The 22247-nt window shown below is 44.3% G+C and overlaps 1 protein-coding gene and 1 non-coding gene across 4 annotated transcripts in view; one reads left to right on the top strand and one right to left on the bottom strand.

Moving 5' to 3' along the window:
- Window positions 1-617: 617 nt before the first annotated feature.
- LOC106605542 (protein spire homolog 1) overlaps window positions 618-22247 on the top strand; it is a 61471-nt gene continuing 39841 nt past the window's right edge. For 2 of the 3 annotated variants that reach the window (XM_014201320.3, XM_014201321.3), the window contains exons 1-2: window positions 618-1159; window positions 9382-9410. In XM_014201320.3, the coding sequence (XP_014056795.2) occupies window positions 808-1159; window positions 9382-9410 (381 nt within the window). In that variant the 5' untranslated portion in view covers window positions 618-807. The remainder of the gene's footprint in view (window positions 1160-9381; window positions 9411-22247) is intronic. The other variant, XM_014201322.3, reaches the window with a different exon arrangement.
- trnar-ccg (transfer RNA arginine (anticodon CCG)) lies at window positions 5524-5596 on the bottom strand. The gene has a single exon. It is a non-coding gene; the product is annotated as a tRNA-Arg (tRNA).

Below are 22247 nucleotides of genomic sequence, written 5' to 3'. Positions count from 1 at the left end.
TCTCATGTTGTGTATATTTGATGTTAAAAGAGATATATATGTATGTGTAAGCATTATGAATGCCATGAATAGATAAAACAGTGAATATGAAGAAAATTGTCTGTATTTTGTCTGTGATTGGGGTTAGAGGTTGTCTGTGTTGGTAGGCTATATCTGTAGGTAAGGTTGTTAACATGACATATTACAATGAACGGCCAGGCCCTGCAGGAATCTTCCAAGTTTACAGTTGTGAGAGAGAAAGAGACTGAGTCATGCTTGGCCTCTGCAGAACTAAGGGCACAGTACTTAGAGGAAGTTCCTCCATAGAGAAGTAGGAATGTACATAACCCTTAAGAAATCCCTGCCTTCAAACATTAATATGAGGAATTCAATATGAATAGAAATGTGCTCCCAAATCCATCATTGTGAAATAGTATTTGTTTGAGAGCATAACATAATTGCCAGAGTAGCCTAGATGTATTCACATACACCGTACTCTATCAAATTGGACAGCAGATGGCACAAAATAACAGGGAAAGTGGGAAATAACAACCTTTAGCTGCGCATGTCACCTATGTATGCATTCCTCTGAAATCGACCGAAACCTGACAGGCGTTTAGACCATGCAAACAATCCGTCATATGACTGGTACCCATACGAAAACACTGCAAGGCGGGGGAAATAATAATCATTGTCCGTGGTGGTGCTGCTGTTGCAAGGGAACCGCATCTTTTCCGATGTCTTCACGCTGCCCGGATCGTTTGTTTATCTGCGGCTCCCCGTTTATTAGTGTCATCACCGGCCCTTCTCGGTCGATAGAATGAAAGGATGGCCAAGCGGCGAGATTCGGACGAGAGCGGAGAGCTGATCGGCCCTGCTGCGGTCCAGCGAGATGAGACGCCGTATCCCGGGATGGCAAAAATGGACGGAATGGAGGAAAGAGGGGGAAGTGAACTGTCTTTGGAGGAGATTTTAATGCTCTACAGCCAACCGATAAACGAAGAGCAGGCTTGGGCAGTGTGTTACCAATGCTGCATAAACCTGGTTCAGGGACATAGGAGGAATTCTGGCCCAGCTACCGGTGCATCAGTGGTGGATACTCCGAAAAGGATTGAGGGACCACGGGATGTGAGGATTCAGAAAGACGGAGCTGTCAAATTACAATATGAAGGCAGTGATGGTAGGTACAATAATTATGTAATGATGTTTTTGCAATCCGTTCATGATTTTTTTCAGTCTTTTTTTCATTTCTCCAACACATTGGTAATATTACCAGTTCCTAGAATGAGAAAATCTGTAATAATTTTTTATTTATGTAGAAATTAGGTCAACAAGGCAGCTGGACACCGACTGCTAGATTCATATGTCATGCTTTCCAATTGTTGGCTATTGCATTTAGTCAGCTGGCTCAGGTGTTGTTGTTTTATCCCTGTCACACATCACATGTTCATGTTCATCATTCACACTCTATAAAATAGCCTACTGAGAAAATGAAAAAACAACATATTTCCATGGCACAATTTGTTGCGGCCCAGAGTGACATACCGTGCATTCGGGAAAGTATTCAGACCCCTTACCTTTTTCCACATTTCGTTATGTTACAGCCTTATTCAAAAATTGATTAAATAAAAACATGTTTTCATCAAGACACGCAATAACCCATAATGACAAAGTGAAAACGGGTTTTTAGACATTTCTGCAAATGTATTACAAATAAAAAACAGAAATACCTTATTTACATAAGTATTCAGACCCTTTGCTATGAGACTCGAAATTGAGCTCAGGTGCATCCTGTTTCTATTGATCATCCTTGATGTTTCTACATTTTGATTGGAGTCCACCTGTGGTAAATTCAATTGATTGGACATGATTTGGAAAGGCACACACCTGACTATATAAGGTCCCACAGTTGACAGTGCATGTCAGAGCAAAAACCAGGCCATGAGGTTGAAGGAATTGTCTCTAGAGCTCTGAGACAGGATTGTGTTGAGGCAGAGGTCTGGGGAAGGGTACCAAACTAATTTATGTAGCATTGAAGGTCCCCAAGAACACAGTGGCCTCCATCATTCTTAAATGGAAATAGTTTGGAACTACCAAGACTCTTCTAGAGCTGGCCGCTCGACCAAACTAAGCAATCGGGGGAGGTGACCAAGAACCCGATGGTCACTCTGGCAGGGCTCCAGAGTTGCTCTGTGGAGATGGGAGAAACTTCCAGAAGGACAACCATCTCTGCAGCACTCCACCAATCAGGCCTTTATGGTAGAGTGGCCAGACGGAAGCCACTCCTCAGTAAAAGGCACATTACAGCCCACTTGGAGTTTGCCAAAAGGCACCTAAAGGACTCTCAGACCATGAGAAACAAGATTGTCTGGTCTGATGAAACCAAGATTGAACTCTTTGGCCTGAATGCCAAGCGTCACATCTGGAGGAAACCTGGTACCATCCCTATGGTGAAGCATGGTGGTGGCAGCATCATGCTGTGGGGATGATTTTCAGCGGCAGCGACTGGGAGACTAGTCAGGATCGAGGGAAAGATGAACGGAACAAAGTACAGAGAGATCCTTGATGAAAACCTGCTCCAGAGTGCTCAGGACCTCAAACTGGGGTGAAGGTTGACCTTCCAACAGGACAATGACCCTAAGCACACAGCCAAGACAATGCAGGAGTGGCTTTGTGACAAATCTCTGAATGTCCTTGAGTGGCCCAGCCAGAGCCCGGCCTTAAACCCAATCAAACATCTCTGGAGAGACATGAAAATAGCTCTGCAGTGACACTCTTTTTTTATTTAACTAGGCAAGTCAGTTAAGAACAAATTCTTATTTACAAATACGGGCTACCCCGGCCAAACCTGTGCGCCGCCCTATGGGACTCCCAATCACAGCCAGATGTGATACAGCCTGGATTCAAACCAGGGACTGTAGTGATGCCTCTTGCACTGAGATGCAGTGCCTTAGACTGCTGCACCACTCGGGAGCAGCTCTCCATCCAACCTGACAGAGCTTGAGAGGATAGGCAGAGGAGACTCAGTAGTATTTTTTGTATACATTTGCAAAAATGTAAAAAAAACTGTTTTTGCTTTGTCATTATGGGGTATTGTGTGTGGAGTGATAAGGGGGGAAAACAATTTAATCAATTTTAGAATAAGGCTGTAATGTAACAAAATGTGGTACAAGTCAAGGGGTCTGAATACTTTCCTGAAGGGGTCTGAATCCACTGTACAATGGGTGGGGGGGTGGAGTAGGCTACCTTGACTGATAATATGTGGCCCCTTATCAACCTTCTTTTTTGTTATTTTGGACTTTTTTTATGGAGTGCTTTCATTGCCACAAAGACCCTCAACCAATGGCATGACTGCATGATGGCCCCAAGCCATATCATCATCACTGTAGTCATCGATGGACTTACGCCTTAACAGCTAGGGCCTAGCTAAACTGTTGACATTGTCTTGTGTCACACCTGATATGACACAGCAAGTGATGTGTGTAGTCTGGGTGTGCCTTTGGAACTGCTTGGCTACCCATACTCCTCCTTGCTCCGGCCAAACGCTAGCCTCTGTCCGGTTTTCAGGAAATGGAAAGAGAGCCTGTGACGTTAACAAGGCAACACAATCTTAACTCCTCCTCCACATTTACTGGATTGGTTGAACAGTGCAGAATATAACCTCCACGACAGTTTTTTTTTCTTCTCGTCTGGTCCAGTATGTAAGGGATCTAGTTTCAGACGTTCATTTTACACCTGCTACGTTAGATTATGCGAATGCGAACACATTGGGGGCCGTCTGATTGGTACAGAAACCAATGGGTTGGCCAAAGCCAGAACAAACATGGGTAAAGCGGTGGCTTGAATATTTGTCATTGGCTTTCATACTCTGATAGGGCAGCGGGTAGTTTAGCGGGTAAGACCGTTGGGCCGGTTCGAGCCGACTAGCTGAAAAATATGTCGACCTGCCCTTGAGCAAGGCACGTAACCCTAATTGCTCCTGTAAATTGCTCTGGATAAGAGCGTCTGCTAAATGACTAAAATGTAAAATTTAATTGGTTAAAGATGATCCAATCGCAAATGACTTTGTTTTGTACAACGCCGCTCGTCACCACAAACTATTTCAATGATGACAGTCTCAGACTAAAGTATGTAGCGAACAACAAAGCAGTGAAATAATTTACTGTGAGTCATCAGGCTACCTGTGAAAGTGACTATGAATTACAAGTAATGTGTCTTGTTTTGCTCGTGGAGAGTTCCTGTCGGTCTTCCCCCTGGCTAGTATCCTGTAATCAGATTCCCAGAAGCAGACTCAATTTCACCCAGAATATGTCTTTATTTATTTACCCATGGTGTCACAGGGAAGCTGTACCCTAGCTCTTACTCAGTTACACACCTTGAGTCAATGTGTGCTGAGTCAATTTGATGGCATATTTGCTTTGGACTCAATGTACTCCATGCTTAAACAGCTTTTTTACATTTACATTTGAGTCATTTAGCAGACACTCTTATCCAGTGTGTGCATACATTTTCGTACTTTTTCATACTGGTCCCCAGTGGGAATCAAGCCCATATCCCTGACGTTGCAAGCACCATCCTCTGCCAGCAGAGACACACGGGACCTTTTTGGCATTTATGAACGGACTGCATAGTAAGGGTGAAATTTGTGGTGTACTGTATTTTATTTGACGTGCCTGGCAATGTATTAGTAACTCAGTAATAGTAATTGGGGATGGGAGGTTTTGCATGGTTTGCTACTGGTCTGAGGATGGCTACTCTACAGACAATGCTGTTATTAAATGTGGTATCATCACGTGTGTTATTACACTTTATCCATCTGATTATTACATTAATATGACTAAAGCTAATCATCTGAGTTAATGTAGATAGACTAACTTTATTCTTACGACGCCTTTCTTTTTCTGGTGCCTTAAATCCATAATAATATCTTTCTACACTGATTTGTTACATCATATCCATATTTGATGGATTCTCAGGACTGACCACTCTGATGTCTGGTTAACTGGGCTACAGAGCAAGGGGTCTCCCCCAAGGCATATCAGCTGTGTTCAGAGAAACAGAGCATTCTTCCAGCCAGTTTGTCACAGACCCACCAACCCCGTCACTATTCCTACTGACCAAATAGATCTAGCTACTCTTTTACTCCATTTCCCGATCTTACCAGATTGATACATTTACATTTTAGTCATTTAGCAGACAGTCTTATCCAGAGCGACTTACAGTCGTGAATGCATACATTTCATACATTTTTTTTTTCCTGTGCTGGCCCCCCATGGGAATCGAACCCACAACCATGGTGTTGCAAACACCATGCTCTACAGGGAAGGACAAATAGTAGATTGTTTTGTGAAGTACAGGACTGGCAGTTTAGGCATAAGGTCACAATTGTCACTTTTCTGGTCTCCTACTATTGACTCTTTCATTTGGAATTCACTATTTGCATCAGGCAATTAGGAATTTAGTACTGACAGTGATTAACACTACCAAATTCATGCAAGCAGATCTTGGAAAGAACTTTTGATCTAATGGTCAGCTGCTTTCAACAGACCCAGGTGGGACTTGAACCCACAATCCCCAGCTCCGGAGGCTGATGCCTTAACCATTAGGCCACTGGATCACTTATTCACCATTTGTCATAATGTCTACTGTGTCCTCGCGGTTGTTTAGATTGTCACGCTGTAGCTGTGGGATGGATAATACACTGCATGAGAGAGAGGGGGATAGAGAGCGAGAGAGAGAGCACAGGTTAAGGTGGAAAGGAAAGTGATTTCCTCCTCTCTCTGTGTGTCTGAGGCCTTGTATTGATCAGCTTCCAGGTCTCTGTATCAGATTTCTTTCCTTCGATGATGAAGCCAGTTTGTGTGAGAATAACAGGATTTGTCCGTTGTCTGTTTCCTGCATGGCAGTAACAAAAGCAAATTGTTTTTTCTTACTTTGAGTGTCAAAATAAGCCTGGTTCCTCTAGGTTTCTTCCTAGGTTCCTACCTTTCGAGGGAGTGTTTCCTAGCCAATGTGCTTCTTTCTACATCTGCATTGCTTGCTGTTTGGGGTTTTAGTCTGGGTATTTGTATAGCACTTTGTGACATCTTCCCATATAGAACAGGCTTTCTAAAATAAATTGGATTTGAAAATAAGGACCATTGGTTGTGAGTAGGTTTGTTGACGTCCTGAAATATCAGGCTTCCATCTTGTTTTTTCTCATCAATGAATGGGGCAGTCACAAGCAAATGATTTGAACATGTTGTTTTGCAGGATGTTGCATTACAATAGAGCTTGTCATTGTGTGTGTGGAGAGGGTCATCAAAAAATCATCTGCTTGGTCACGTTATTGAAGTTAATGAACATTTCATGACGATGACGTGGTGGCTTGGAGGAACATTTAGGCCAAACCCAGAAGTTTCTTGAATGAAGTCTATTGATTAATTTTAGCTGTGTGTATGCGGGTAGAGGCAGGGCCAGTGACTGACTGGCAGAGGTAGAGGCAGAGGCTGACTGGCAGAGGCAGTGACAGAGGCTCACTGGCAGAGGTAGAGGGAGAGGCAGTGAGAGAGGCTGACAGGCAGTGACAGAGGCTGACTGGCAGTAAAGGAGACTGACTGGTAGAGGTAGAGGCAGTGACAGAGGCTGACAGGCAGTGACAGAGGCTGACTGGCAGTAAAGGAGACTGACTGGTAGAGGTAGAGGCAGTGACAGAGGCTGACAGGCAGTGACAGAGGCTGACTGGCAGTAAAGGAGACTGACTGGTAGAGGTAGAGGCAGTGACAGAGGCTGACAGGCAGTGACAGAGGCTGACTGGCAGTAAAGCAGACTGACTGGTAGAGGTAGAAGCAGTGACAGAGACGGACTGGCAGAGGCAGTGACAGAGACTGACTGGCAGAGGCAGTGACAGAGACTGACTGGCAGAGGTAGAGGGAGAGGCAGTGACAGAGGCTGACTGGCAGAGGCTGACTGGCAGAGGCTGACTGGCAGAGGCTGACTGGCAGAGGCTGACTGGCAGAGATTGACTGGCAGAGCTGACTGGCAGAGGCTGAGGAAGTGACAGAGGCTGATGGGCAGAGGCAGTGACAGAGGCTGACTGGTAGAAGTAGAGGGAGAGACAGTGACAGAGGCTGACTGACAAAGGCTGACTGGCAGAGGAAGTGACAGAGTCTGACTGGTAGAGGCCGAGGCAGTGACAGAGTCTGACTGGTAGAGGGAGAGGCAGTGACAAAGGCTGACAGGCAGAGGCGGTGACAGAGGCTGACTGGTAGAGGGAGAGGCAGTGACAAAGGCTGACAGGCAGAGGCGGTGACAGATGCTGACTGATAGAGGTAGAGGCAGTGGTAGTGACAGAGACTGACTGGCAGTGACAGAGACTGACTAGCAGAGGTAGAAGCATAGGCAGTGAGAGAGCCTGCCTGGCAGAGGTAGAGGCAGTGAGAGAGACTGACTAGCAGAGGTAGAAGCAGAGGCAATGAGAGAGACTGACTGGCAGAGGCAGTGACAGAGACTGACTGGCAGAGGCAGAGGGAGAGGCAGTGACAGAGGCTGACTGGCAGAGGCTGACTGGCAGAGGCTGACTGGCAGAGGCTGACTGGCAGAGGCTGAGGAAGTGACAGAGGCTGACGGGCAGAGGCAGTGACAGAGGCTGACTGGTAGAAGTTGAGGCAGTGACAGAGGCTGACTGGCAGTGACAGAGGCTGACTGGTAGAGGCAGTGACAGAGGCTGACTGGTAGAGGCAGTGACAGAGACTGACTGGCAGAGGCAGTGACAGAGGCTGACTGGTAGAGGCAGTGACAGAGACTGACTGGCAGAGGTAGAAGCAGAGGCAGTGAGAGAGACTGCCTGGCAGATGTAGAGGCAGTGACAGAGACCGACTGGCAGAGGTAGAAGCAGAGGCAGTGAGAGAGACTGCCTGGTAGAGGCAGTGAGAGAGACTGCCTGGCAGATGTAGAGGCAGTGAGAGAGACTGACTGGTAGAGGCAGATGCAGTGAGAGAGACTGCCTGGTAGAGGCAGTGAGAGAGACTGCCTGGCAGATGTAGAGGCAGTGAGAGAGACTGCCTGGTAGAGGCAGTGAGAGAGACTGCCTGGCAGATGTAGAGGGAGTGACAGAGACTGACTGGCAGAGGTAGAAGCAGAGGCAGTGAGAGAGACTGCCTGGTAGAGGCAGTGAGAGAGACTGCCTGGCAGATGTAGAGGCAGTGAGAGAGACTGACTGGTAGAGGCAGATGCAGTGAGAGAGACTGCCTGGTAGAGGCAGTGAGAGAGACTGCCTGGCAGATGTAGAGGCAGTGAGAGAGACTGCCTGGTAGAGGCAGTGAGAGAGACTGCCTGGCAGATGTAGAGGCAGTGAGAGAGGCAGAGGCGGGGTGTCATCAGTAGTCACATGCCACCAACCAAGTGGTGAGAATGAACTGCTGCTTTCATTGACTGTGACCCAGTTAATGATGTTGTCTTCATGACACATTCCTCAATCTTCTTCCTTCTTCTTCTCTTTCCATGGACCCTGTTTTTCCTGGTCAGGTTTACGGTCATATAAATAATCCTGGCCCTATTAACTACTGTGCTAGAGCATATAGGCAAGTTTAGACCCATGGTAGTCTGTGTTATAATGCACTTGTGTTGTACTTTACCTATTTTGCTCAAGATGGTGGTTCCGCCTCACTGGATTAAACAGCTTTCATTTTCTAATGGTCTGATAATAATAACCTTGTTTGACTGAGCAGATTATCTTCATGGCTGATGGCCACTTAGTGACTCCATCATGGAGTCTCCGGAGCCTTTGTTGCTCGTCAACCTTCTGACTCGGGCTGATGGGCGTTTGACTTCCCAGTGAGTTGCCATGGCAACTGCAGTCAGCAGCCCAGGAGTGGTTCATGTGCGAGACCTAAATGCATACAGTATCTCATGACATATTAGGCCCAGATGAAGTCAATAAACCAGATAAAGGGGGAAAACACACTGCAGGTTCAATAAGAAAGTTCAGGCTGTATCTGAGGTGTTAACCTGTTAACCATGTTAAAACTGACGTCTCGTATGCTGCTTCCTCTGCAGACGTTGTCATATTGAATTATCGACACATACATCTGTCCTTCAGAAGCAGTGTACGGAAACAGTCTGAGTGACCCAGCGGCATTATTTTCACATTTTAATTGACCTGCAATTGATTGAATTGTGGCCTCTGTTTTAGATACAGTAAAGGTTTAGCATGAAACAATACATGCCTCTCTTTTGTCATGAGTTGGCTGGGCCAGTTGTTAACATCTTATTGTAGCTCTGAGAGTTCATCATGTTTGCATAAGCCCTTCTCAGTCACAAATAGTTTCACATCCAGTTCATAACCAAGCCAATGTATTTTAAGATGCTTTGCTTTAGTCATAAATTCCCTGTTGATCACAACTTTCCTCTTTGTCTCCACAGGTAAATCCATCCCAGCCACATCAACAGAGGTGAGTGGCATGTCTCTGACTTCCTTGTTTCTGGGAAGATGTCTGTAATAATACGAATGAGAGATGTTGAGCAGGAGGACCGACAGTGTTCCAATGGAATTATACCTGGCGAAACCGGCCCGGCAACAGTCACAGTGGTGGATGGGTACTATCTGTACAAGCATAGGGCGTGTTAATCCTGCTTGATGACATGCCTGACACTCAACCTGCTGCCAGGGACATTGTGCTGGTGGTTTTACTAGTACTTTACCACACTGTCTGTGCAGTGCACACCTCATTCACAGCATCTAGCTCAGTGGTTAGACTAGAGAGAACGGATATGACCACACCTACACTATGTGTAACATGGGACTGTCATTGACAGTGAAGCAGTTTCAAATACAGTAGCAGACATTCACTAAAACAAGAACATCTGGAAAAAATATATATCATAACACCTAGAACAAAATCCTGACAGGAGCGATGATGGAGTCTATTTGGAGATCAGTGATAGATAGGCCTTCACTACAGACTCTGTAGGCTCTCAGCTGGTCTGACTGACTGGCCAAATGAATGTCACCATGCGAGCTCTCCCCATTGATGTTGTCTCTGGGTGACATCTAAAGGGCTAATTAGAGCGCTATATTGTAATGTACCTTCCCAGCAACCTCTTCTCAGCCTCTTCCTCCAGCTGATATGGTGATGGGAATAGTTCAATTCCATTCAATACAATTGTATTTATCCTCTCAGGGGCAAACAGCAGTGCTGTTCCAGTAGTCTTGCACACAGCCTGGGGAGGAGGTTACTGCTCAAGAGGAGCAATAGCTATTGTTCTCTGTGTATCAGGTGATGTGGCTAGCTAGCATATTTCTGTGTTAGTTCATCATCATCATTACCACGATGCTAGTAGTATTAGAGCATATAAAATGAGGAAACTATTTCCCATCAATGTCCTACATGACTGCAGTTTACTGTGTGTTGCATGTATTCAGGGCAGGCTAAATGTATTGTTGAACACCAATAATCTGTCTTCAGTGGGGTGGAACTTTGGGAGTCCTGGAGTAGTGTGGGATTGCCTGGTAATGGATCTCTGGTAGCAGGTGGAGAGAGAATAGAACACACACACTGAGTCTCTCTCTCTCTCTCTCTCTCTCTCTGCCTCTCTCTCTCTCTGCCTCTCTCTCTCTCTGCCTCTGCCTGCCTGCCTGCCTGCCGTGAAACTGCGTCAACAAAATCCCTGCCAAGCTGCTTTACGGCAGAAATGGGTTATCCTAGTGCAGTCAGTCTGATGTGATGTGTGAGAGCCTGGGTGAGGAAAAGAAAATACTGGAAAGTCTATCCTCATTCCAACATCCTCTTCTGACTGCCACCGTATCACTGCAGATCCAGCAGTCTTATTACGTTACAGCTCGTGTGTGTGGACAATTTAGTTCAGAAACATTGGTTGTGATTGGATCACACCACTTCCCCAACACTGTCACTGGCGTGATTCAATCTCTACTATGCTGCTGCCTGACACTGAACTATATGAACCTGTGTTGTTGTGGCACAATGTACTACATGAAGACAGACAGACAGAGACTGCTGAGCCACTTTCCCTTGTTCCAGACACTGAGAGTACAGTGGAGGTACAGTAGAACCACATAAATGTAGCAGATGATAACTAGGTATCCCACAGTGCAGTGACGTCACCCTCCATGAGAACTAAAATAATGTTGCTCACAGGCCAACTCAAATCAGGATTTTGGCTAGCTAGCAGATAGCACGTTGCTTTGTGTGTAGATTAGTGTTAGTCATGGGTTCGCTTCCCTGGTATTCAGCACAGGGGTAGAACACGTCACATAAAGGGGAAACAACCCCGTTGTGACTCTTGAAGAATGATAGTCCTCTGGGTAACACTACTGTTGACGCCTCCAGCATTGGTAAACCTTTCTGGTGTCGTGATCTTGCTACTCTTACTGTTTCTTACTGCTGGGTTATGTTTCATACTTGCATTATGTTCCAGGCAGGCTGGTCCTCTCTTCTCTGTTATAGTTCAGCTGTTCAGGGAGGGGGATTTTTAAGAGTAAGCCTTTGAAGTTTGGAGGAGGAAAGATTATGGCAGTTAACATAGTAATGACTAGTCAGACAGCATGGTGTTTAATGTAAACGAGAACTCTATTGGAAATAGTCTGAATGGAATGATTAACTACACGATCAAAGGAAAAACTGTCTTCTCTGATCAGCTGCTGAATAGTATAATTGAATATTTTGTCAGAAAAATGATGAACATTCCCATTCATTCCATCTTGAAACTAGTTTGATGGGTTTAGTTTAATTTTAATGTGTGTTAAAGTGGGTGTGTGGGGATCAGGGGGCGTGTCGGCCCAACCCTCAGGCGGCGCTGAACGTCAGTCATATGATTCAGAGGTCATGTGGTTGAGCACAACGTCTCTCCTCTTGCCTTCTCTCAAATCACCGCTTTGATTCTAAAGCAAGGCCCTCTACTTTACCTATAAACTCTGTTATGAAATGATCATCAAAACTATTCTAAAACCCTTATCTGATGATATTAAAGAACATCAAAGGGTTTCCTGCCTTCCCTCCTCTGCTATCAATCCCTTCTCTTTTTCGTTGTTGATATATTTAGTCATTACGTTTTTTTCTCCCAGTTTTCATATTTCAAGTTATTACACATTTAAGGATTTACAATTTCAGATTGCTTCATACAGTTACATGTACATACATTTAAAATAGGTCAGAGGGTCAGGTACATTCAAGGTCATGGATATTCTGACATTGTTCAAAGGCAGTGCTTCTCACTCCTGGTCCCCGGGACCCAAAGGTGTGCACATTCCCACTACCCACCCCCTATACACCCACTCCCAATGAGAGGCTTGATGGCTCCAGGCCCAGAACCTAGAAACACAGCTCAAAGGTATATAGACAGGTATGGTCACAGATTCTCAGCAGGGCCAGGCCAGCCACACACAATGGAGGCAAATCAGATATTTAAAAATAAACAATAACAATAAAAGCAACATCAATCCGTTGCTGACTGCCTCAAACCAAGTTCAGACATTAGCGGTGGAGTCATTCATCAATGATGTATTGTATAGATTGATTTCTTGCAAAGGAGATACTTAGTCAGTTGCACAACTGAATGCATTCAACCGAAATGTGTCTTCCCCTCTCTGAATCAGAGAGGTGCAGGGGGCTGTCCTAATCCACGTCATCGGCGCCCGGGGAGCAGTTGTTGTTTGGGGGTTAACTGCTTTGTTCAAGGGAAGAATGGCATATTCACCTTGGCGGCTCGAGGATTCGAACCAGTGACCTTTCGGTTACTGGCTCAACGCTCTAGCAGTTCTCTATCCAATGACAACCCTATAAAACGATCACATTGTGAGAGATGGAGGCAGGTCTTCTGATGTTGTTCAGGCTCCATTGTTTAGGCAGCCCCCTCCATGTGAAGTTGTGTGCTTTTTATTAAATCTTATTTCAGAAAGTCTGGAAGATGGCCCTCCCTGATTTCTCTCCCCAAGGAAGAAGATTAAGATTCAGAAGAGAGGAGAAGGGAAGGGAAAGGAGAGGAGAGCTAACTAGATGACATAATCCCAACAGAAATCAGCCGAGGTAGCAGTTCAGTTCAGAGCTCTGCAGGTGGCTGGCAGTTTTTTTCTGTGTCTGACGTCACCTGCAGTGTTTCTGCTGTCTTTACAAAAGTAATGCACTACATAGGGAATAGTGTGCTTTTTGGGACAGATCCTACTGTCTCTCTGTAACAGGAGGCCACCCCTTATGTAGCCTTTCTCAGAAACATTGACACAAATAAAGGTGGACAAAACACACATGGATCAGTTATAGGTGTTTTTACAATGGGTCACATTATGTGATGATGGAAATCTTTAGTATTACTGTTGATACTTTTGGCCATGTAGTGTATGTGGATACCCCTTCAAATGAGTGGATTCGGTTATTTTAGCCACACCTGTTGCTGACAGGTTTATAAAATCGAGCACACAGCCATGCAATCTCCATAGACAGACATTGGCAGTAGAATGGCCTGTACTGAAGAGCTCAGTGACTTTCAACGTGGCACTGTCATAAGATGCCACCTTTCCAACAAGTCAGTTCATCAAATTTCTGCCCTGCTAGAGCTGCCCCGTTCAACTGTAAGTGATGTTATTGTGAAATGGAAACTGACAGAACGGGACCGCCGAGTGCTGAAGCGCGTAGCACGTAAAAATTATCTGTCCTCGGTTGCAACACTCACTACCGAGTTCCAAACTGCCTCTGGAAGCAACGTCAGCACAAGAACTGTTCCTGGGGAGCTTCATGAAATGGGTTTCCATGGCCGAGCAGCCACACACAAGCCTAAGATCACCATGCACAATGCCAAGCTCCATATTAATGCCCATGATTTTGGAATGAGATGTTCGACGAGCAGGTGTCCACATACTTTTGGCCACGTAGTGTATCTCTTGGAAGCCAGAACCCAATATTATGTGCTCTGGCTAAGTACTATGTTAGATTTTTGTAACATTCTATTAGGAGAGACTACTGTTGATGGTATGTAAAAACCACTCAGACCAGAAACACATGGTCTGACGGTGGCTTCCTGTTAGGTTGCTGCCAGCTAAAGGACTTCATGTTTACTGGGGCTGCTGTGCAGTCTGATTTATTTCCTGTGACAGGACTAATGAAGAGGTATAATTGCAAACCCTTCATTCCCCAAATTATTATTTTCTCCAATAGTTTAATTATCTAAAACCTTTTAGCGCCGATTCAAATAATTGATTAGCACACTAATAGCAAAGCTCTGGCCCTGCACTGAAGTACCATGTAGGCTACTACATGTCGTCAGCGTCTGAAATGGCACCCTATAGTGCACTACTCTCAACCACTCGCTGGAAAAAAAGTAGTGCCAGAGCGTAGGGATTGGAAGTAGGGTGCCATTTCATATTTGCACTTGGTCACACATATCTACACACACCCTTGTAGTGTAGGACTAGGGTTACAAAGCTAGTAAGCTACCGGTAATTTACCAAAGTTATTGGAATCTTCGGTATCTTGTCTTTGGTTTATCTTTGGGACCAAAGTTACCAGTTTGACACCAAAATATTTATAACAAAGAGATATTGACATAGAGTCAAAGACTCCAGCCACCCTAGTCATAGACTGTTCTCTCTGCTACCGCATGGCAAGCGATACCGGAGCGCCAAGTCTAGGTCCAAGCATAGTCACTTTAAAAACTCTACCTACATGTACGTATTACCTCAATAACCTTTATTAACCTGTGCCCCCGCACATTGACTCTGTACCGGTACCCCTGTATATAGCCTCGCGATTGTTATTTTACTGCTGCTCTTTAATTACTTGTTACCTTTATTTCTTTTATTTTTTTAAGGAATTTTCTTAAAACTGCATTGTTGGTTAAGGGCTTGTAAGTAAACATTTCACTGTAAGGTCTACACCTGTTGTATTTGGCTCATATGACAAATACAATTTGATTTGATATAATTACAGACGCCGTTGATACCCAATATGGTCACTAGATGTCTTGTGATAGATTACATAAAATCCTTGAAAGTTATCAATATTCTGGTATTTTCTGGTAATTTTTGAAAGTTTCCAATAATATAACCTCCAGTGGAGGCTGCTGAGGGGAGAACGGCTCATAATAAAGGCCGGAACAGAGCAAATGGAATGGCATCAAACACCTGGAAACCATGTTTGACGTATTTGATACCATTCCACCCATTCCGCTCCAGTCATTACCACATGCCTGTCCTCCCTAATTAAGGTGCCACCAACCTCCTGTCATACCCTCCTTTTGCAACCCTATGAAGGACTCTTTCCCAGCTTTCCTTGTTGTGAGCCAAACTTAGTGACCTATCATAGCCTTCTGAGAAAGGGCAGTGGAACTGTCAGCCTTACAGTAGGTCGCGTCCCAAATAACATCACATTTAGGGCACTACATAGGAAATAGGGTTCCATTTGGGATGCAAAGTTAATTCTCACAGCCAGTGGAGCAGAGACAAGCTGAGAACAACCTATCCTGAGGAGAGTGTTTTTACTCCCTCACTCTCCTGTCAGAACCCTGGGCTTGATATGGGAAGACAAGATTAAAGGTTCCTCTCCCAACTGGAGTGGTTTGTTAAGCCTTCAGTTATTCATTGTTTATACCTGAGGTTTTGTACTATGAAATGTGATCTTGAATGTATTAAGTCCCACTGACCATAACCACTCCATGGTTTAATGATTTATATTGTTGTTTTTAAATGACCATTTTCATTATTTTATTTTACTTAGTCCTGCTTGTTGGAGCTCGAAGACTAAGATTTTCACTGTACCCTGCAATCACACCTGCAACCCTGTGACTATTAAACACTCTGAACCTGAAGACAACTTGACACTGTAACGTCTGTTTCCAACTCACACTCTCAAACACGTAGGTCCCCTGAACACAGCTCACTTTCCAGCCCACTTTCCAGCTTACACTCTCAAACACCTAGATCCCCTGAACGCAGCTCACTCTCCAGATCCCAATCACCAGAATTCTGACCACCTGTTCACACACCTGTATGTCATTATCACACACTATTTAGTTCAGTTCTTTGCACCCCATCATTGTGAGGTATTGTTTGTTTTATGACACACTTCTATTCGGAGTGCTGTGTTTACTGTAATTTAATCCTCTTGTGTATGATAGTTTATGTCTGCCTCACTAACGACACCTATTCCCTGCTTGTACTTTAGCCTATCGGATTTCCTATTATCAACCTATTGCCTGATCTCCTGGACGACGTTACTAGCCTTTTCCCTGCCTGTACTGTTGCCTTTTTGGACCACTGTGTATGACCTTCTGCCTGCCCCTGGACCCAGCTACCTGCCTCCTCCTGTGGTCCTTTACAATAAACACCTGCTGTGCCCTGCGCTTGAAACCAGCTCTCTGTCTCCCATTGTATTCATTACAGACACAATATGCTAGTTTACACGGGTAAACTGAAGCCAGGGCGTTATGGCAGTGGGTTATGTAAAATAAAAATCCATTATCCCACAGCAATCATTGTAGCCCTTCTCAGGAATCAAAAGTAAGAGATGGAATGGGATTGTGGAAAGGAAACAGGTTGAGCCCATTGCCGAGGTCTAGGAAGAGGCTTGAGGGAGAAGTCTCCATGGTCAAAGAAGGTGTTAAAGGGGCAGTGCAGTTAAAAACAGGATTTCCTGTTTTTTTATTATATTTCCACACTAGGTTGAAATAACACTGAAATTGTGAAAAAAATATTATAATGCCCTTTTGTGTAGGAGCATTTCAAGGGCCAAAAGAGGGTCAGGGAAATAAATTATACAAAAGATATATTTTGGAGCTATTTTCATTAAATAAACACACAGAGTGATATAAATGACATACAGTGATGATATGAAAATAAATGACAAAGACTGCATGGGGGCTTTAATGACAGAAAGCTGCACAGAGGCATCCTAACACACAGTAGTTCTATCTATCTGGACTATTTCAAACCTTGGTAGGGTGTGGTACATTAAGATATTCATGTTGACCTCAGAAGGGTGTGTTTCTGGTATGGTATTTACAGGGAAAGGCTGGATTGCGTGTAAAGAAAACGTGTATGCGTGTGACAGAACCATTCCCTGCCCCGTGATCAGCTGACTCTCTCTCTTTCGCTCTCGCTCTCTTTCTCGTCATCTCTGTGACAGCCATGTGACGAACACAGGCAGTCTGTTTGATGTTGTTTTACCTGCTCATGGCTGCGCTTCACTGCACAGTTAAAATCCACAATCTCTTGACACCCACTCCTTCCTCCCTCCTCCCGATTCCTTCACTTAGTTTAGTCACAAGTCTGCGAAGAAAGGAGAGTGTGATGAATCATTAGAACAGTCATGTTTGTGTTGGCTCTCCTCCTGACTGAGGGAATAAATAGCACTTATTGCTGTTAAAACCACCCTGTCTCCTACCTACTTAAACCATGCTATAGCTATCAATTACAGTGGGGGAAAAAAGTATTTGATCCCCTGCTGATTTTGTACGTTTGCCCACTGATAAAGAAAGGATCAGTCTATAATTTTTATGGTAGGTTTATTTGAACAGTGAGAGACAGAATAACAACAAAAATATCCAGAAAAACGCATGTCAAAAATGTTATAAATTGATTTGCATTTTAATGAGGGAAATAAGTATTTGACCCCCTCTCAATCAGAAAGATTTCTGGCTCCCAGGTGTCTTTTATACAGGTAACGAGCTGAGATTAGGAGCACACTCTTAAAGGGAGTGCTTCTAACCGCAGCTTGTTACCTGTAAAAAAGACACATGTCCACAGAAGCAATCAGTCAATCAGATTCCAAACTCTCCACCATGGCCAAGACCAAAGAGCTCTCCAAGGATGTCAGGGACAAGACTGTAGACCTACACAAGGCTGGAATGGGCTACAAGACCATCGCCAAGCAGCTTGGTGAGAAGGTGACAACAGTTGGTGCGATTATTCGCAAATGGAAGAAACACTAAAGAACTGTCAATATCCCTTGGCCTGGGGCTCCATACAAGATCTCACCTCGTGGGGTTGCAATGATCATGAGAACGGTGAGGAATCAGCCCAGAACTACACGGGAGGATCTTGTCAATGATCTCAAGGCAGCTGGGATCATTGTCACCAAGAAAACAATTGGTAACAAACTTCGCCGTGAAGGACTGAAATCCTGCAGCGCCCGCAAGGTTCCCCTGCTCAAGAAAGCACATATACATGCCCGTCTGAAGTTTGCCAATGAACATCTGAATGATTCAGAGGACAACTGGTGAAAGTGTTGTGGTTAGATGAGACCAAAATGGAGCTCTTTGGCATCAACTCAACTCGCCGTATTTGGAGGAGGAGGAATGCTGCCTATGACCCCAAGAATACCATCCCCACCGTCAAACATGGAGGTGGAAACATTATGCTTTGGGGGTGTTTTTCTGCTAAGCGGACAGGACAACTTCACCGCATCATTTGACGGGGCCATATACTGTCAAATCTTGGGTGAGAACCTCCTTCCCTCAGCCAGGGCATTGAAAATGGGTCATGGATGGGTATTCCAGCATGACAATGACCCAAAACACACGGCCAAGGCAACAAAGGAGTAGCTCAAGAAGAAGCACATTAAGGTCCTGGAGTGGCCTAGCCATTCTCCAGACCTTAATCCCATAGAAAATCTGTGGAGGGAGCTGAAGGTTCGAGTTGCCAAACGTCAGCCTCGAAACCTTAATGACTTGGAGAAGATCTGCAAAGAGGAGTGGGACAAAATCCCTCCTGAGATGTGTGCAAACCTGGTGGCCAACTACAAGAAACGTCTGACCTCTGTGATTGCCAACAAGGGTTTTGCCACCAAGTACTAAGGCATGCTTTGCAGAGGGGTCAAATACTTATTTCCCTCATTAAAATGGAAATCATTTTATAACATTTTTGACATGCGTTTTTCTGGATTTTTTTGTTGTTATTCTGTCTCTCACTGTTCATATAAACCTACCATTAAAATTATAGAATGATAATTTCTTTGTAAGTGGGCAAATGTACAAAATCAGCAGGGGATCAAATACTTTTTTTCCCCCACAGTAACAAGCTGCTCAGATCCTGGGGTTGTCTATGTAGAGCTGGAATCAATCAAATCTGCACAGTCAATGTTTAGGCATCTACCTACGATTTAGGCTACCTCCCATTCATACGTCTTTTTCTGAAAACCGGAAGGACTTAACTGTGAGTCATTATTGTCCATGCTCTAGAAGTTTCCTTACATGTTTATTAGGTGCATCATTCTTCTGAGGGATTCTTCTCAGTGTTCTGATTCCTTTGTTCTGTCTTCGCTCTTCAGACTGGATGCAATGCATAGTTCATACTTTGACCTTTGACTAGCAAGGAACAATATCAAACACACCTCAACAATAGAGGCTTGAGGTTCATCTTGACTTACCTTGGCTTGCCTAGTGTCTGTCGGGCCTATCAGAGCTAGGTTCACTTTGGGTTGTTCTACAATGCAGTCTTGATGAAAGCTGCTTAGCGTTTATAGGCGGACTTTAGTATTTTCGATTTGAGAGTGACTGGTCTCATAGCACAGGGGAGAGATGGTGTTGTTGTGTGTCTCTGGCGGGGTGTGTAACAGCAGAGAGTGGAGAGTGACGTGGGGTGTAACATCAGAGGGAAGGTAGGGAAGAGCAGGGCAGGGTGGGGTCTAGCCAGACAAAGAGGGCTTATCCTCGTCAGGGTGCAGAGGTCCCCAGGTTCCCACTGAGCCAGGGTAGTGTTCTGTGTTCTAGAGGAGGTCAGGACAGATCCACTCACATGAATCCTCCTGGATGACTATTGATCTGAACAGGGTCCTGTGACCTTGCCCATGAAGTCTGATCTACAAAAACACACCAAACCCCTCCCTCTTTTCTCTTACTTTCTTGCTCTCTTTTTCTCTCTCTTCCTTTCTCTCACTTAATTTTCTTTCCTTCTCTCTCCCTCCCTATTTCTATCTATCTTTATTCTCTGTCCTTCCATTACTTTTTCTCTCTCCCCCTCTTTGTCTTTTTCTCTCTCCTTTCTCACTGTTCATCAGCAGCATTCAAGTTTGCAGTGTAATCCGGTGTGATTTCTCAGTCAGTCTTTTGTCTCGGGCTTGGCACGCTAGGCCAGCTCTGGCCTCATTCTCCATGATCTGCCATTCAGAGGCCAGATTCACCTGATTAACAAAGGGAAGCCGCTTCACTGCATTCACTGGGACTGCTAACATCTTTCTCACACACCTACTAAATTTGGACTTAAGCGGTCCTTCATTTGTAAATCAGGGGGTCCAGGAACAAAAAGTGAGTGTGAGAGAGCATTGACATGGGGAGCTCTGAGGAACGCATAAGAAAAAAAATCACATTTATAATAAAGCATTGCATGCATATCATCACATTTGCGTAGTGACATAGAGCAGTAGAGTAGAGGCACTTACAGAAGTTGCACACATGGGACATTTTTTTGTGGCCTATGGTCCCTAACATTGTTGGCCTTTTATAAACGCATTTCATGCAATTCTAAGTCATTTTACATGACTGGAGACTTTGGTATAATCTTTTTTAATGCCACGTTCAATACAACTGGGAAATCGAAACTGGGTCAGACTTCAGTGCTTTCAAGACATTTGTGAAATCTGGGAAAAAACGAGCTCCACTGGGAAAATTTGTTTTGAATGGTCATCCTACTCAGAATTCCAAGTGGGGAACTCTAGCCTCTTGCTAGAGCTCCGAGTTTCCGAACTGAAGATCACTGACGTCATGATTCAACCTTTTTTTTCCCGAGTCCCATTTGTCTTGAAAGCACCCTAATACCGAACAAACGATCTAAATGACAGGCTAAAGAGACCTGAAAATAGCTGTGCAGCGACATTCCCCATCCAACCTGACAGAGCTTGAGAGGATCTGCAGACAAGAATGGGAGAAACTCCCCAAATACAGGTGTCCCAAGCTTGTAGCGTCATACCCAAGAAGACTTGAGGCTGTAATCGCTGCCAAAGGTGCTTCAACAAAGTACTGAGTAAAGGATCTGAATACTTTTTTTTTCAATTAATTAATGAATTTGCAAAAATGTAAAAAAAAAAAAACGTTTTTGCTTTGTCATTATGGGGTGTTGTGTGTAGATTGATGAGGGGGAAAAAAACAATTTAATCAATTTTAGAATAAGGCTGTACAGTAACAGAATGTGAAAAAAAGTCAAGGGGTCTGAATACTTTCCGAGTGCACTGTATATTGATCGCCTACAGCTGACAGATTAGAGTCATCTCTTTTCAGCAGGAGACATTTGCTTTCCAACCTGTGTTTTCCCGTGATTGTAGGCTATTTGAAATATTGCGAAAGGCCAGTTTTGTCTGCATGCTGTTTACTGACAGATTTGCAGCTCATTCCCAACTGTAGGCTAGGCCTTGTTATTGGGCTACACTCCACAGCTAGGCTATTTTTAAAATAAGCTATTTATCCTCTGTGGCAATATTTTGGGCTTTGCCATGGTGAAGTAGGCTATTCTGAATTATTTCATTTCTTTCTGAACAGACAGCTCCTCCAGAACCCTTTGCGCTGCTGTGATTCTATAAGGAAATACATGATGAAGTGGGGGTGGGGGGAGAGGATCCGGCTCAAATTAAGCACTGGACTTAAGCATAAAACAATACCGATATTCTTGACTTAATAAATGTATGCATAAGATTTAAATCACTCCTCTGAAGCTCCTGAATATTTGTTGTTTTTATCATCTTAAATATTGTTCAATTCTGGGTTAAACTTGGAACATTGCTATCCTAGAGACTGGTTTTTACATCAGAAGGTAATGGTTATCTGTAGGAGCCAGATGGCTTTGGAATGTGCTGGGTGGATGGGAGGAAGTCACAGGATTGCTATAGGGGATACAGATGGACATCTGTGGATTAGGCAAATGAGGGGTTGAGATCAGGTCAGATCCCCTTAAGGGAGAAATTATGGTTTATTACCCTATTACTTTGTCTTACTTCCTCTTCTTGTCGAACCATAATAGATGTAAGGATTGGAGAGAAGGAGGAGTGCCTAAATTGGAGTATATATAGTTGTGTTGGTGGAAACATGTTTTGTCTGAATGCAGCTGTATTGATCCTCTGGGTAGAATAAACCTGGTTAAGCTTTCATAGTGTCCATAGAGTTTTTTACTCTGAGAATTAGAACCTAACAATATATATAGCGTATGGTATTTTTTAAGCACAACACAACGCCGAGGGTCCTGGGACACATCCCTTAGCCTTGGTATATTGGCCATATATCACAAACCCAAGGTGCCTTATTGCTATTATAAACTGTTTACCAATGTAATTAGAGCAGTAAAAATAAATGTTTTGTCA

The sequence above is a fragment of the Salmo salar genome, chromosome 05, assembly GCF_965601325.2.
Source record: "Salmo salar chromosome 05, fSalSal1, whole genome shotgun sequence".
NCBI classification, from domain to species: Eukaryota; Metazoa; Chordata; class Actinopteri; order Salmoniformes; family Salmonidae; genus Salmo; species Salmo salar.
This window is presented reverse-complemented; position numbering and strand designations above follow the sequence as displayed.